This window comes from Populus trichocarpa, chromosome 4 (genome assembly GCF_000002775.5).
Source record: "Populus trichocarpa isolate Nisqually-1 chromosome 4, P.trichocarpa_v4.1, whole genome shotgun sequence".
Taxonomy (NCBI): Eukaryota; Viridiplantae; Streptophyta; class Magnoliopsida; order Malpighiales; family Salicaceae; genus Populus; species Populus trichocarpa.
The window spans coordinates 18,631,813-18,649,146 of record NC_037288.2 but is presented as its reverse complement, the minus strand read 5'-3'; the positions used below and the strand labels follow the sequence as shown (position 1 = coordinate 18,649,146).

The following is a 17,334-nucleotide window of genomic DNA, read 5'->3' as shown; positions in this document are numbered from 1 at the left end:
AATTATGGGTTTGGGCCATAGTGATGACTTGTCGTAATTCTTAAGCTTCTCCAGCCCACAGCTCTTGACTGGCGGCTGTCCTCGTCAAGGATTGATGGTGCCTTAATTTCTATCCACCATAGTAGCGTGGAGGGTATGAATGTGTATCTATCAGCAGCCAAAGACTGAGACGCTAAAATACGATATTTTATCTGATAAAGGGAGGTCGCAGATGGATCCAAGGAAGCTTCTCTGATCTGTTTCATTAGTAGTACATGGCTGAAGGAAACTTTCACGACATGAATTACTTCGGTTTTTGGGTGTTCTGCTATGATCTCAAATGGGCCAGCAGGCCCAAACAAATCTTAGCTTGTGTAAAGCCATTGTATGCTATATAAATTAATCACAGCTCGGTATCCGAGACTCAAAGTTCAACAAAAAACCAACGAGTACGAAGCCCATTTGCATGCTTACCTAGTTGAAGTACGAATCGCAAGATCAAGCCCTCAACATCGAGCCACCAACCAATATCTGTGGCGCATATCCACGTTCCAAAACAGGCCATTTTAAGGACCACAGAATTTATTTCCACATTTATCTGATGTTCGTCGTAATTATCAAAGCTAGCTACATGACAATTATCACTTTCACCAACCCCCGTCGTGCAAACGGAACATCTATCTCCTAGTCTTTGTCCTTTCCGCATCTACCACGCCCAACACCTCCAAAATAATCAAACGTAAAATCCGAAGGACCACAAGGCAATAAGATGATGATGTTCACAGAGATTATAAGCACACTAATCACTGAAGATAACACAAAATCACAGTAATTAAGAACTCGATTAGATAGTAATAAGCCTATCTTATTCATGGTAGCTCATTTTTCAACACACGAAAGCCTGATAGAACCACCAAACTCCAAAGGGAAAGACTAAAACAAAGGCCCCATATAAAACCTCAAAAACTAAAGGACTAAAACGCACCCAAAACTACTAGAGAAGACCCAATAATAAAAAGACGAAACAAAGACACCACCGAACGACATGTCAACCAAGGGACTCTAAGAGAGTTGACCACAGTCAGCAACAACAACAGGCTTCGAAGTCCTGCCATTTCCAGATCCAACCTTCTCAATTGCCTTCACCACGTCCATCCCTTCAACAACCTGGCCGAAAACGACATGTTTCCCGTCAAGCCATTCGGTCTTAACAGTGCAGACAAAGAACTGAGATCCATTAGTCCCAGGACCGGCATTAGCCATGGAAAGCACACCAGGTCCAGTGTGCTTCTTCACGAAGTTCTCATCGGCAAACTTAGCCCCATAGATTGATTCACCGCCGGTGCCGTTTCCGGCGGTGAAGTCACCACCTTGGCACATGAAGTTAGGGATCACACGGTGAAAGCTTGAACCTTTGAAGTGAAGTGGCTTGCCGGACTTGCCAACACCTTTCTCACCGGTGCAAAGAGCACGGAAATTCTCGGCTGTCCTTGGAACAATATCGGCGAACAGCTCCATAACGATCCGACCAACAGATTGGCCGCCGACGGTCATGTCAAAGAATACCTTAGGATTTGACATTGTAAAGGAGAGAGATTAGGGATTTGATTTCCGAGAAGGATTAAACGAGAGTTGTTTTGATAGGGTTTCCGGGTGTTTTGGGGGTGACTTTATAGGGCGAGAGGGTGGATTTGGATCACTAGATCAGGACACGTGGAAGGATCGCGGTGGTTTGGGATTAACTGTGGTCAGGCTTGCTTTGACTAGGGTTAAGTAAGGGATCCTAAGTGGTATATGCCTTTTGGCTTTATTATCACCGTGGAGAGACGGCGTCGTTTGGAAGTGGTTTTGTTCGGATACGGCGAGATTTATGAGGGATAGGTAAAATCGTACAAATTTCATGCGCCATGATTAATGTTTGTCAGTGATTTGATTGGATTTTATCTTGAAAAACACCAGTAATCAGGTGGCCTTATTGATTTTGTTTTCTAGTGAATGTCAACGATGAATATCATATTTATGCATTAATGATCTAATCGTCGGTGACCAAGTTTTCTCCGGTGCATCGGAAGCTTATTTTCTAAAAAAAAAATATTAAAATAATTTTTTATTTTTTAAAATTTATTTTTAATAGTAAAACATCAAAACAATTTAAAAATAAAAAAATTAAAAACTTTTTAAAAAATATATTTAAACGGCAGTTCCAAACAACTATTCGATGCTAAGCAAATAAAAAAAAACATTAATAAATTATTGAATAAACGTGGTAACTGACAGCTGTGACGTGGTAGGGGAGCCCACTACCGTTAAGGAACCCGTTCATTTACTAAGCCCACTACCGTAGTTGGATGATAATTAAAAAAAAAAAAAATACTTGATAATATGCTTGACACGCCAGCAAAATCTCTTTGAAATTCCTCAACTTTATTATAAAAAATAAAAAAATATTATTTTAATATATCAATAATAACGGTATGTTTTTTTTAGTACAGTCATCTGGAAATAGAATGTTTGTAACTATAAAAAGAAAAACTGACAGCATTTAGTGCAATTTCAAAAAAAATTAAAAAAATATATTAAAATAATATTTTATATATTTTTAATTTATTTTTGACATCAACACATCAAAAATTATATAAAATCATAAAAAAAATCTAAAAAAATTCAAAAAAACTTCCCTGCCACTAAAATCATAAATACCAGATTAATTTTTCAAGATGATTTTTGGTGACATGGATATCGATCTGGAATCAATGAAGGGAAATTCTACATGACAACGCATGATTGATAGATACTATTGGAGTAACTAATTACTTGAGACCTGTTCCTGGATGAATAGCATTACCTCCTACATAAAAAGAGAGACAAAGATACATGTCTTGTCAAGAGCTGCAATAATATGCAGTTGTTTTTTTTTCAACAATTGTCTCACCACAAAAACATGCTACCTTGTGGCATCACGCATGCAAAGGGGGCAGGGCCCATTCAAGCACAAAAGTGAAAATTCAGTCCCCCTAGAAAAATTCATTTCCCTACATCATTACAGCAGTCGGTGCATGATCGAGAAATAATTATAATCCCTTGCTGGAAGGCAGCAGTCGGTGCATGATCGAGAAATAATTATAATCCCTTGCTGGAAGGCATATCTTGTAACAGGGCACCTTAAAATCATGGAAAGAGGATGACTGCGAAACAACGCCAGATCGATGATATTTGGCACCATCTTCATTATATTTGTGTGATATTCCTTCACTGAGCTAGAGGAACCATGAAAATCCAAGCGATAATCAATGATGTATGGTTCTGATATTGTCACATGTTGATGTTATACAGAGTTTTACGTTGTAATCATGCAAATATCTTGGCCATGCTTAATTCTGATATCTGTACAGGATTTTCATGATCTGTTACTCACCCAACTAAGTTCGCCTAAAACCTTCGGTCTGTAACAATACGGGATAGACAAGAGATGTTAAATGTTTCAAGGATGTGACTGATGCTTTAAAGAATGCATGGACTTCCATGGCTTACAAAAAAAAAAAAGCAAAGGCAATTATAATAGTAAATCTAAAATATTAATTCAGAATATAGTTAGCAGTATGAAAGGGCTGTTACCTTTTGACAACTATTTTGCTTCCTTCGAAAATTCCTCCACACGCCCTAATACAGGGCTTATTCCACAAATCTGTAAAACGCAGAACTCCAAATATAGGGCCATCTCCACTATCGGTAGTAGTAAGGGACAGACTGGCTGGATTTCAGGATCGATGTACTTTGATTTGTTTGAACCACAAAGTTCCGGAACAACAGCAACTGCCTGATCCTGCATTTTAAAATATAACAAGTCAGTACAGGCATCAAAAGCATAGAGTATTTTCACATCAAAAGCAACACAGAAATCTCTCATAGATGGTGAAACTTCATTTACTGCCAATGGTGAAAAATTTTACTCAGAGAAGTGTCACTATTACAAAAGTAATCCCTCAATTTCATGATCTCAAACCGTTTACATCCCTTCAATGAGAAGACTGAAGTCGATGATAATACAGGAGCACTTAGCACTTTTTACCTGCAAGCCATGCAATATCTCCGGCATTGGCAGCTCAGGAATCTGAGTTAGATCAGCAAACCCCACTTCCTCTGATCTTTTAGCAGCGCCCTCTGTTTCCATACAGAGGTATTTCAAGAGAAGAAAAGAGATCCTATAAATATGCAGGGCAACCAAGTCTGAAGAAACTGGATTGGTAATTTAGTTGAATGGCCCTTGCCTACAGTAGCAGTAGTGATGACTGAGAAAGCAGAAGACATGGGCTTTGATGCACAACAGAGAGGTGGAAGAGAAAACAATCCATTCCTGCTTTTTAAAAATGATGGTTTCTTGCAGAATTCTAACTCCTCTGGAAGATTCTCCAACGCGATGAGTTCCTGGACTAATAAAGGCTAATAGATGAATACTTTTCTCCAGCAGCTCTGAATCCATTTCTTTCATGACCTTAACCCATCACCTCCAATGTTTAGCTAGTGCACACACATCAACATGAGAGTATGTTCTGTTTCTTTAAGAGCACTCATAGAAGTCTGTGTCCTTTGAGCCAGTGGTCTTTTCTTGTCACGACTATCAGATGGAAAATCAGGTGCACTGATATAATAAGAAATCAGTTCAGCTTTCTCTGATAAAACACAAGGAATCACCTTGTCCAGAATCTCAGTATAAGAACTGTCTCCTAACGAGTGAATCATAGCTACGACCACTGCCAAGCCAAGGCCCCAGATAGTTTGAGGCTTTTCTGTTTTGTCAGAATGTTTTATGAAGACCTTATCATTTGTCATAATTGTGGAAGGCACAACACCGGATGAATATGCAAACAAAGCTCTAAGAGATGAGAAGAAACCGGCACTAAGGAGCATTTCAACACCTCCTCTCACACGTGCAAGAGTCAAAAGGAACTTCAATGTAATTGGAACAGATGAGAAAGAACTTTGATCATGAAGTTTCAAAATAACATGAGGTAATTGAAGATGTTTCTGTATGAAGGGGAATCGAGTGTTAGGTGTCAAAAATCTTCTCAGTTCTAAGTCAATGGTAGCCAAGGAGAGGGAACTACACTCAGTAGCTGTAATGCAATTGCACAGAATAGGCAAAAGCCCTAGCAAACATTTGAAACTTCAGCAAAGTCTTGAGATTCCTTTTCTGAAGATTTTTACTAATCTCCAAAGCAAGAAGCAGTAGCATGAGCAAAAGCTTTATAGTTTTAACCCCAGTCACAGATGACCTGAACCCATTCAGCAATTTGAGGCCAGAACCTGACATTTTCAAGAAAAGTGTACAAATGGATAAAGATAAGTTGCTTTGCGCAGATCTCATGAGATTTAGAATTAATTCTGCTTTTGCAGCAAGGAAATTAATAATCTATTCAGAGGCATCCAGAACTGGATAAGTTGATTTGCGCAGATCTCATGAGATTTAGAATTAATTCTGCTTTTGCAGCAAGGAAATTAAGATCTCTTCAGAGACATCCAGAACTGGAGCTAGCGATTCTACTGTGGTGAGAAAAGATTTACACATGTTGTCAATGCATGAAAAGCAGAGTCGGTCAGGAATCTTCACCTCAGTAGTAGCCTTATTCTATGGTGACTGTATGGGAAAGAAACATGGATCATTTCACCAAGCAAGAAAATCAAAACGCAAAAAAATAAAAAATAAAAATCCAATGATGTCTACAAAGGAAAGAATGATAAATATACAAATAAATTAGCCCTTAAAAAAGGACTACAACAGTGGGCAGGTAACAGATGTCAATGCTGGATAGCCTGAAATTAAAAGTTTGTCTATTCGTTTCATTTTCTTGTCTTATACAGCGCTTCTGAGCCTTGATCTTCAAAATTATTTTACATGAATTCTTCACAACAGCTCATGAGAATAGTCGAAAAAACATAAGATCTTGATCCTAGAAATTTAGTAGTAGTTCCCAATCAAAGAATAAATGACTTCAATCAATATTGTTATTGTTATGACAAGCTTTTAAAAGAGCTAGCTGACTGTTAAAAGAAATAGGTGCACAATAGACATCATTTTGCCATCACACCCTTTAGCTATCACATATAGACTCCAAGAAATTCCAAAACAAACAGTGTGGCATATTCAAAAGATTAATAATATGCAATCTCTTAAAAATTTATTTAATTATTAATACAACATATTTTTTAAAGGACAAATTAAAATGTTTGGTAAAAAAACACCAAACTTCAAGGCGAGTGTGATTTTTCAAAGCTTCGTGCCCCCCAACCAGCAAAAAGAAGAAGAAGAAGAAAACACAGCACCTGTCAAGTCCAGAGAAACTGTAACAAATCTATGACCACAATATTCAATATTACAATATTAGAAGCTGCAACAAATGGCAGTAAGAATTCAGATACTCACATTATCTTCACACATACTAAGAGCAGTTAGAACTGCTTTCAGAGCAGAAAGCTTTGAACTAGCTATTAAAACCTTCAAATTTGCATCCTTCAAGCACTCCAACATTGTTTGTGTGATTGCTTTAGAAGCTTTCCAATCTGTATAATCCCACATATTCAAACACAAATCTGATCGTATATGCATGAGCTCATACAAGTGAAAATCTTTCCATAATGTTCGTCACCATACTTGTGTTGATAGCTCAGCAAACAGTTTGATTCCACCAGATACCAAGAGAGTTCTTTAAATGGTCCAGGACCAATTTTACAACCCTCTAGCTTTCCTTGAAGGTGATAGTAGAGATCAGTGAGCATCAGACCTTTTAGTTCCTTTACTTCACTGAGAAGATATTGAAAAACGATAAGAATTCAACTTACAGGTTCAAATGAATCAGAACCCAACACAAATTATCAAACTACCAAAGGAGGTGAGCCTCAGAATTAGAACAAGAATAATAGTCTCTCCAACAATAAAACCATAATGATTCAATGGAACATGTAGTGATTTCACATCGGACTTTGGAAAAATTCCATTGCAATGCATTTCCATTCAAGCAACCACAATCCTAGACGAATAGATTTCTCAGTTAAGAGTCGCATAAAAAAAAACAATCAAATAAAAATATGAAACACATGCTCAAGTTACCTGTAACGCCAACAATTCAGATAAGGCAAGCTGACAGCTCAACTGTTGCACCCAAACTAAAAAGATGCAATGTCACTTTAAAACAATAGAATTGCAAAAATCAGGTATTGCTGTTAATAAATAACTAGAAAGACCTCTTGAAGGGATTGCCAACGAACTATCAACTTTAAAGTGGACAAAACTCATCAAACAATTGACTAAATAGAGAGAATTGCTTGCCCAATTAAAGACAGTATCACACGTGTTAAAAGCGATGCGGATCTTCTCAACCAATGATACAGATAAACTTCCTGCATTACCGATTACTAATTTCCCCATCACATGTACAATGAACAAACTGGTGGCAACCTGCAAGTTGCAAGGGCATGTAATTGTGGATATGATAACCTATTAGTGAGTGCTTCCTGAGGTATTTTAGATCCTAAAATGGTTCGTCACAGTCAAATGATATAGCAACATGTATGTCAATAAGGTTATAGTGCCAGAATCAATAGAACCAAAACAAATAATAAATAAATGGAGGAAAATTTAAAGGACAACTTTGTACGATAAGGTATTTTATTGTCATATTCACAAGAAGTGTATAAATTGATCAGGCTGCTGAAAAAAAAGCAAGAAGATACGAAGGCTGCAACAGAGAAACCACCAATAAGCAAACAATGTACAATGCTAGAAAGCTGTTATTGAGATACCAGATTTTATCAGAAAATAAAAGCTATCCAGATGTTTTCCATGAGGGAGTAAGTATTGAGATAACTGCAAAAAAACTGTATGAATGGATCGTGAAGTTCTGTGTCAGAAGCCAATTTAAGTGGAAAGATATAGGAAATAAGCCCTATTAAAACATACCTGATAATGTGTTGCAGCAGTAAGCAGATTGACTTTGGCAACAAATAAATCTCCATTCTGGTCCAACTGCTTAACTAATGTACTTTTTACAGAGTGCCTTATATCTGCGATCTAGAAGAAACACTTAATCAAATTTAGGATAAAAACAACTAAATTCTTATTCTTTAAGAAAACACAGCTTAAAAATCCAAACCTGCTTATCATCCAGACCAAGGCACACATTGCCAGACGAATTTGGTTCAATATAATATGCTGTGATAAACAACATAGATAGCACCCTGGCAGCAGCAACCTGTATTCCCTGCACGTAACTCAAAAATGCAAAGATGAAGCATGTTATTGGCCATGTGATAAACGGAGCGTGGAACCCTATATGTAAATGTGTCTGATAATGAACTGACACAAAGCCAGAAGGTATCAGGCAACTGATATAGGACACTAGGTGAATGTAATTAGAAACAGCTTTGATTTTCTCCTAATTCAAAGCCACTCGTGATGCCGCGTTCAGTTTCTTAAATAGAGAAAGAGTTTCCACCAACCATGCGTGATTCTCCTTCAGCTTTTTCGCCTACAAAACAAAATAAAATTCAAATTGTAAGCGAAACAAAGAGAAATAGAGAGAGAGAGAGGGAGGCGTTTTCGAGGTCAGTGAGGATGGCAGTGAAAGAATCAGACCGGAGCGAGGAATCGACGGTTTTAGGGATTGACATTGAAAGGGATTTCCGTAGATTGGAATTCTCGAAACCCTGAAAATTAAGAAGAAGAGGATTGAATTGGAGAGGGTTTTTCGTTTTTTTTTAAAAAAAATGATTTCATTTCATTTTGGCGCTTTGGGGGGTTTTTGGACTTCAGTGTTAAACTGGAGGGTTTTAAAGCTTAGCAATGATGACGAGTCGGTACGCTACTGTGAGAATGGATGTTGGGTAGATGACAGACACGTCGTTTCTCTAGGCGATTAGCAAAGTAACAAGTCAGGCCCGTAATAGAGGAATTCATGGGCTGACGGTCGGCCCATTTTACTAAGAACTTTTTGGGTTCGAAAAAGGTTATTCTGAATTTGACAAGAAGAAACCGCCTAAAATTCGATTTGCAGACATGATATAATAATAGAATCCATTTAACAACGTTTATTCAACACACCGACTAGTGATTTACTAGCTATTTTACACTCTTGATAAAAAAAAAAATGTATAGGCAGTGTTCTACAATATGATTTTGTATATAAAAAAATTCAATTAAATTTAAAACATTTATACATACTTTCAATTAAATAAATTGAGAATTAATTATACAACAAAAAAAATTATAAAAACTTGATCTCTACCCAACTGAAGTTAATCATCTAAGCTCATGACCTAGGTTATGGATTTTATTGGATTCAATAATTTTTTATCTAAAATAAACACCTATAAAATTAAAAACCAACTAAATATCAAGGTGATTGGAAAAAAAAATCAAATCAAAATAAGTTACGTGTCCAGTTAATAATCAATCAAATATTAAATGATGAAATTAAAAAATAAATAAGCAAATAAATTAAAGAATGAACAAGGTTGGATAAAAATGTAAAAGAAAAAGAAAAAGCTTGATCTCTTACGCTTGGATGGCCCAGAGCTCTTGGATCTCCAGAAAAAAATCCATGTGCACAGGCCTAGATCAGCCCACACACTTAGTCCTTATTTTTTTCTCATTTTCTTGAGAAGATGATAGGTCATACACCCTTTAATTCTTTGAAAAAAATTTCAGATAACACATCACTTGCCTTGCTTAGATCTTAGCGATCTCTAGTCATTAAAAACTAAGCTTGTCTATTTTAGATTAAGAAAAACTCATTTCCCAACCATATTTTTACAATATATACACACACCCTAAACCCCTTATAACACATATTCATTGCCTCTAACAACCTAGGGATTGGCTCTAAAACCTACGAGCAACCCAAAAAAAATATTCTTTTTCGGGTTCAAATCTATCATTTCAAGCAGGTTTAAGGGAGATAAAATACCTTGGATAAACTCTACATTAAAAGAAACACATTGACACCGAAACCACTTGTTTTCATAGCCGGAATCGGTTTCAACCAAGACTTTCTCTCACTACCACCGAAATCCGGCCATTTTTTCTCTCTTCTCCCAAACAAAGGGCAAAAAATAAAGAAAATAAGTTTGATATCAAAATTAAATTTCATAAATTGTTAAGGATTGAAAGTTTATAATTCAAAAAGCTAGAGGATCAAAGTGTACTTTAGCCCCAAGTTTAAGAAAACCATCTTTTCTTGTCATGTTTTTTAGTTTAGTCCCCCATCTTTGAATCTTAAACTTCTTTAATAAATATGCTTTAATTGGCTATCCATTACAAATAAAAACAAATAAGGTAATTCATAATAATTTATCTCTTGTTAAATAATAATATAAAAAATAGTATTTTCCTCGCATTTTTTAGTGTATTTCTTAATTAATTAGCATGCAAGTGTGATTTTGTGGATGAGGATGATAGGTCTGCTACAAGCCATGTCACTTTCAAGTAGATAAATATTAGCACAAAAGACAAATAATATTAGAAAATTATATAAATTATATTTAAAAATTTAAATTATTGGATTGAGTTGGTCAAATGGATTATGTAATCAAGTTGGAATGGATTATGTAATCAAGTTGAAAGGTGTTTGACACTTAGTCTCGATTATTTGATCAAATTATTAATTAACAGCCCTTCAAGGAGACAACAAGCTGCAATCAAAGTGCTTTTCAATGGGCTTTTAAGAACCGCATTTATAGACAGATGGCAACTTGTATGAATTGGTATATATAACAGCACTTAATTAGCCGGAGGTTCATTAATAAATATATAATTAAATGCACTGTGTTTTTCTGCTCGGCCAGTATGGACCATCGCAGTACTGTCTACTCTAGAATAAGTTAAATAACAGCTAACAAGGCCTCCTCTTGGACAACGATAAATAACTATATTTTTTAGCTTTAATTATTTCCGTGCATCTATGATGTGAAATTTAAAATAATATTTTATGAAAATTTATTTTTTATTTTATTTTTATTTAATATTTAATATTTTTATTTTATATTATTTTGATGCGCTGCTATTAAAAAAATACTTTAAAAAAAATCGATAATATACTAATTTTTTTCATACAAAAAAGAATTAATTGAATGGTATTCATAAGTGTTGTGATTGCTGTCATTAAGGTCCCGTTTGTTTGCTGGAAAGTAGTTTTCTTTTGGAAAGTGAATTCCGAGAAAGTGAATTCCGAAAAAGTGAATTACTTTTTGATGTTTGGAAGTGTAATGAAAAATAAGTTGGAAAATAATTTCCAGTGTTTGGTTATGTCACGGAAAATGAGCTGAAAATAACTTATTAATATTTTATTTTTCTCAAGTTTATTAAAATACAAATCTTACAAATTAAATAGTTGAATGAGAATGAAATTGAAAAAAAAATATAATTTCATAAATTATCTCAAATAAAATAAATAATAATCAAAATAATAGAGATCAAATCTAAAAAATTTTAAAAAAAATGAAAGATGAAGAAATTAAAATAATAACAATCAACATTTCATAAATTATTTCAAATAAAATAAGTAACAATCAAAAGAATGAGGACCAAATTTGATAGATAAAAAATTTCAATAAAAAAATGATAAGGAAAAGGCAAATAGCAATTATAAAAATAAGGACCAAAGTTAATATATATAGCAATCAAAAGTTTAAGGATCAAATTTGATATAATCAGCAAATAATGACATTTCTAATTTTTTCACAACTTCCGGAAAGTGTTTTCCGCCCAAATTTTTCAGGAAAACACTTTCCTGAAAACCAAGCCAAATTTTCCTTTGACTGAAAAGTGTTTTCCGTTGACCAACTTTCCTAACGGCAAACAAACACAGGAAAGTTTGGAAAGTGATTTCCTGAAAATCACTTTCCGGAAAACAAACACAGCCAAAAAGAAAAACACTTTTCTGAAAACCAAGCCAAATTTTTCTTTGACTGAAAAGTGTTTTCCGTTGACCGGAAAGTGTTTTCCGTTGACCAACTTTCCTAATGGTAAACAAACATGAGAAAATTTGAAAAGTGATTTCCCGGAAACTACTTTCCAGAAAACAAACATGACCTAAGTGTCAAATATCTCGTAATCAATCGGATTTTCTTGAGGCTCTTTTAATACTTATTAGAATGTATTTGAGAATGTGGTTACGATTATTTTTTAAAGTGTTTTTCACTCGAAAATATATCAAAATAATATATTTTTTTATTTTTTTAAAATTATTTTTGACATCAGCATATCAAAATGATTTGAAAATACCAAAAAAATATTAATTGAAGCAAAGAAAAAAATAAAAAAATTTCAAAGTTTTTCAAAAATATTTTTAAAACACAAAAACAAACAAAAACTTATAAACAGAGTATATATTTGTTGAGACGATTGTTGCCAACATAAGCGAATGTATAAACTAAGGTATGATTTAAAAAAAATTTGATATAACTTTGATTAGGAATGATTTTTAACTTAATAAAGTATTTATCACTTAATTATGTCAAAATTTTGATATAATCAGTTTTATGGATTCTACACTACCTATCTTGTTCCAAGAATTTATTTTAAATCAGTTTTAATTAATCGAATAGCTTATATATAGCTTAGATTTATTTTTATCATCAATTATTTATGAGAAAACAACTTTTAAATTATGATCTAAAATGCAAGTCTTTTTTCATAAATCACACCAACCAAACTCCAAGAAAAAAACTGTGTGTTTATCGGACTTATTTACACCTACAAAAAAACCGCACTTGCAAAAATATATGATCGGATCCTTCAATTCGGACCCCATACGCTACTCTTTGCGTGGACAGGAAGTTCTCCGGCTGACCATGGCCGAATCCTTCCTCGGAACTATGTCTTGCATTATAGTGAGATTTCGTTTGGCAGATGCAGAATTACAGATGTATTCCACTACAATGTTCTTTTATTCATCAATTACTTGTGGTGAATACCAGATGTCTTGCTTGTCAATTGACTACAGAGGCATGCAAAGCCCATCAAGAACCTTACTAATCCTTGATTCATGGTTGTTTCTAGCTAACCAGATTGCTAAAATTATGGTTTGATTCTTCCTTTGGCACCACACTCTTGCCTGTGCTGCGTGCATGTGGTCCATATGATAAAAACAAAAGGTCATTCAATGCTCAGCTGCCAACCAAAACATGGATCCCATTATCGCCCTCTTAGTCTGTAAGAGCATTCTGTCCTTTTTTTTAAGTAGCCCAAAGTGTCAATGTTGGCAACCAAAAACTGGAAGTTCTTGAACATTAAAACGCGCGAGTTGTGATAATGGGCAAGGGCGCCTGTTTCAAATTCAATATCTTTGCTACCAGTAGTTGTTTGAACATCAAAATGAGTTCTGGTAATGGGACGCGTCCATATCTCAGATTAGGTACACATGAACACAAGCTGATCATGCTAGTGGATGCAGTACACAAGAAATTACTACTGGATGGTTTTAGATAAAGACATTCGACTAATTAGTTAAAGTTATCTGCTGGCTTGCCATGCATGCAGCAGTGCAACATGCAAGTGTAAGTGAAGTAGTACTCTTAACAGAAATGACATATAATATTATTGCAAAGGCATTGGAAAATGAAATTTACAAGTCAAGAAGAAAAGAGGAAATTCCCAAAGACAATCAATTTGAGTTCACTGACAATATAGGTAATAATTAGTAAATAACAATCCGCGCTCTTCACTCCCCATGATGTCTTCTTTTGCTTTCTTTCCCTATCTTGAAGGCTTTATTTCAGTACAGCACAGAGAATTTCACACTAGCAGTCATAAATAATTGAGAGAAGCAACATTCATCCTACTTGCAGGTAAGAAAGCTGCAATATAGCCTAATGAATGGGAGAATATGGTGGCAAGGGAGGCCATTTTCCAAACTTGGGGTGGTTGAGGTACTTTGGAGGAATCTTGGGGTGAGGAGGAAGCTTAGGAAGAGGGGGGCATGGCTTCTTGTAAAATGGAGGGATCTTTGGGATTGGAGGGAGAGGCTTATAGATGGGAACGGGAGGTGGTAGAGGCTTGTAGATTGGTGGTTTTGGCTCTGGTTTGTAGATTGGAACGGGAGGGGGCTTGAAGACTGGTGGTTTAGGCTTGTAGATTGGGGGAATCTTGGGGTGAGGGGGAAGCTTAGGAAGAGGGGGCAATGGCTTCTTATAAAATGGAGGGATCTTTGGGATTGGAGGGAGAGGCTTGGAGATGGGAACAGGAGGTGGGAGAGGCTTGTAGATTGGTGGTTTTGGCTTTGGTTTGTAGACTGGAACAGGAGGGGGTTTGAAGACTGGTGGTTTTGGCTTGTAGATTGGGACCGGAGGAGGCTTGAAAACTGGTGGTTTTGGCTTTGGCTTGTAGATTGGAACTGGAGGTGGGAGTGGCTTCTTATAGATTGGGACCGGAGGAAGCTTGAAGACTGGTGGTTTTGGCTTGTAGATTGGGACCGGAGGAGGCTTGAAAACTGGTGGTTTGGGCTTTGGCTTGTAGATTGGAACTGGAGGTGGGAGTGGCTTCTTGTAGATTGGAACTGGAGGTGGGAGTGGCTTCTTGTAGATTGGGACCGGAGGAGGCTTGAAGACTGGTGGTTTTGGCTCTGGCTTGTAGATTGGAATTGGAGCTGGAGGTGGGAGTGGCTTCTTGTAGATTGGGACCGGAGGAGGCTTGAAAACTGGTGGTTTTGGCTCTGGCTTGTAGATTGGAACTGGAGGTGGGAGTGGCTTCTTGTAGACTGGAAGTGGTGGAGGAAAAGGCTTTGGAGGGAAGAGCTTTGGTGGGAGAGGTGGGAACACCTTCGGGGGGAATGGAGGAAAGACTTTAGGTGGGAATAGGTAAGGATGGTGAAAATCTTTCAATGGTGGAAGTTTCCATTTTGGCAATGGAGGCAATTTAGGTAGTGGTGGATACTTGAAGTGAGGCCACAAGAATGCTGAAGTGCAAGTCACAGGTGAAAACTTCAGTTTCCCTGCAAGCCCAAATGTGTGTTTCTCATCAGTTTTCGACTTCAAGACGATCTTGGAGGACTCTAGGCCATCATGGGATGGGCATGGTGCAGCTGATGCACTGTGAAGCTGTGCATAGCATTCCTCCTTCAATTTCCCATCCTTCACAACCTCACTTGGAAGAGACACTTTGAACTTCCCTTCTTCGTCAAGCTCACCAAACCCTCTTGTTTTGAACTCTCCATTTTCAGGCTTGCAATCAATTGTCACTCGAAGCCCTGCAAAAAATATTGCATCAGATTATCATCACCTTCCAGATGTTGCAAGATATGCACGTCACAATTCACAAGGTCTAGCTGATCATGCCACAAGCCTGTGTGACCTTGGAAAGGACAACGCATCTATATAGGATCAACAAAATAGTTACTACGATTGATGTCACAAAATGACTGCACCCCTAACATTTGCCAAAAAAACATGTTTACCTGAAAAGGCATGAACAGTCTTAATGTTACTCTCTGCACAATCTGCACATTCTCCTGTCCCAACTACCTCAACTGTCTTGTCACCGGCATAGCAGAAAGTTGCAGCAAAGAGTAAGGACACGTAGAAGCACAGAACTGCTCCTCGAAAAACGGGGAGAATCCGCATTGGGAACACCAACACTCAGATGCCAAACTTAGAAGCTGTAATAAGCTTCCTTTTAGTGTTGTTGATACAAAGCATGAAGGGCTCGTTACCCCTAAAGACTCCTTATATAATGTTGCTAAGGAGTTATGTCAGAGCCTCTCCGACACCAAATTAAGGGCATCACATGAGGTCAGGGACCCTCTTGAGATGGCTTTTGTTTATGGTTTGAAAAGGATAGTAACGTGCACACCAGATTCATCAACCAGATGACATTACCTTACATTCAATGAGCTCTCAACTGTGCACAGCTAAGAAAACTTTGTGCTGCTCTTATCTCTTTAAACCTACTAGCCAGCTCCTCATAAATACTTCACTTTACTAAGAGTACTTGTGGTTAATTTACAAGAAAGCTCTTGCTTTATAAAATACAGTACATGGTTTTTGCAGCACCACAACTTTTCAGAGCTTGGAAGAGAAATGAAAGAAAACATTACATATCCGAGGCAGATAACAACTTCTCGTGAATCAACCTAAAATGCCAAGTTTCCACCCTAAACTTTTCTCAAAAGTCCACAAGATATCAGTGCGTTCCTCGCTTATAAACCGAATAGAGTTGTCATTTTGGTGCAACAGAGCATTAAACAATAAATTTAGAAGAGAAAAAAGGAAAAAAAAATCTGGGAATTCAATGTGCGAGCCACTATTTTAGTTAAAGTTTTGCACCCCATATTAGGCTAAGCCCATGCTGCTGTCACGTCCTATAACATGAAATTAACCCCACCAGAAAACTGAGGCTCTTAACAGCTCGATTAAAGGACTGTACTGGGCACGATCCCTCACTAAAATGCAATGTATCGACATATATATGAGTTTATCATCAAAAGACATGTGAAAGCTGTTTGATTTTTTCAGTGTTTTAGTCTCTGATTATTTGAAGGTATTAATTCCTAGCTAGTCTTGCTATCATGTGTTGAAGACGGGTTGAATATATATTAGTTGATTGCTACGTGCATGATTTAATTACGAGTTTTATTCTGCTGTAAATTTCAACTGATGAAAATCAACAATGACATTTTCACATGTTGCAAATAGTAGAGAGAAAAATATGTTAAAAAAGAAATATTTTTATAATTAAGTATAAATATTATTATCATACGGGTGTTGTTTTCTGTTTTATTTCTGTATCCATCTCTCTCCATAAAATAAAAATAAGAATTACTCCTGAAATAATATAAGATTTCTTGAATTGGGTCTAATAAATTTGTTATGTAAGGGTATCCTGGGGACAAAAATGCAATAATACCGCACACAAGGACAAGGGGAGCTTGCTGCTTTCTTCGAAATAAAATCATTTTAAGAATGTTAATCAGCGAAGATCGAAGAAAAATGATCCTATGTTCGATCCAAATTAATGAAACTAGAAAATTTCTAAAAACATTTCTCAAAAAACACACAAAAACATGGGCTTAGGTAAAAATCTCGAGCGCATATACGCTCATGCAATGCACTAGATGTGTTGCCAAGAACTAAGGGTACTCGGCATGCATCCTAGTGCCCTTGTGGGCTCGGGCTGTTATGCCCAAGCTCAATATGTTTGGGTCCAGACAACATGTTTGGACTCACTTTTTCCTTGTGGGCTCGAGTTATCACGCCTGAGCCCGGCGTGTTTGGGTCCAGGCAGTATGCATGGACCCACTTTTAATTCTAATTGTCTCAGGCACCTTGCCCGAACTCAATACTCATTAGAAAATTTTTCTTAAACCCCAT

The 17,334-nt window shown here is 36.5% G+C and overlaps 2 protein-coding genes and 1 long non-coding RNA gene across 19 annotated transcripts; all 3 read right to left on the bottom strand.

The window, feature by feature from the left end:
- Positions 1-823: 823 nt before the first annotated feature.
- On the bottom strand, positions 824-1,630 carry LOC7477866 (peptidyl-prolyl cis-trans isomerase 1). The gene has a single exon (XM_002305452.4). It carries the CDS (start codon positions 1,558-1,560, stop codon positions 1,042-1,044), a length of 519 nt encoding a protein of 172 aa, XP_002305488.1. The 5' UTR covers positions 1,561-1,630; the 3' UTR covers positions 824-1,041.
- Positions 1,631-2,668: 1,038 nt separating this feature from the next.
- On the bottom strand, positions 2,669-8,807 carry LOC112327214 (uncharacterized). 9 transcript variants are annotated; one of them, XR_008058996.1, is made up of 6 exons: positions 8,609-8,807; positions 8,127-8,501; positions 7,085-8,044; positions 6,401-6,778; positions 4,049-5,614; positions 2,669-3,802 (listed from the first exon to the last, which is right to left on the bottom strand). It is a non-coding gene; the product is annotated as an uncharacterized LOC112327214 (long non-coding RNA). The 9 variants fall into 9 exon arrangements; XR_008058994.1 differs by having other exon boundaries at positions 2,670-3,802; positions 6,401-7,004; XR_008058991.1 differs by having other exon boundaries at positions 2,671-3,802; positions 6,401-6,537; positions 6,629-8,044.
- Positions 8,808-13,545: 4,738 nt separating this feature from the next.
- LOC18097900 (repetitive proline-rich cell wall protein 2) lies at positions 13,546-15,678 on the bottom strand. 9 transcript variants are annotated; one of them, XM_052452144.1, is made up of 3 exons: positions 15,423-15,678; positions 14,190-15,215; positions 13,546-14,018 (listed from the first exon to the last, which is right to left on the bottom strand). In XM_052452144.1, exons 1-3 carry the CDS (start codon positions 15,586-15,588, stop codon positions 13,840-13,842), a joined length of 1,371 nt encoding a protein of 456 aa, XP_052308104.1. In that variant the 5' UTR covers positions 15,589-15,678; the 3' UTR covers positions 13,546-13,839. The 9 variants fall into 9 exon arrangements, with proteins under 9 accessions (XP_052308104.1, XP_052308099.1, XP_052308103.1 ...); XM_052452139.1 differs by having other exon boundaries at positions 13,546-14,498; positions 14,532-15,215; XM_052452143.1 differs by having other exon boundaries at positions 13,546-14,369; positions 14,532-15,215.
- Positions 15,679-17,334: the final 1,656 nt, after the last annotated feature.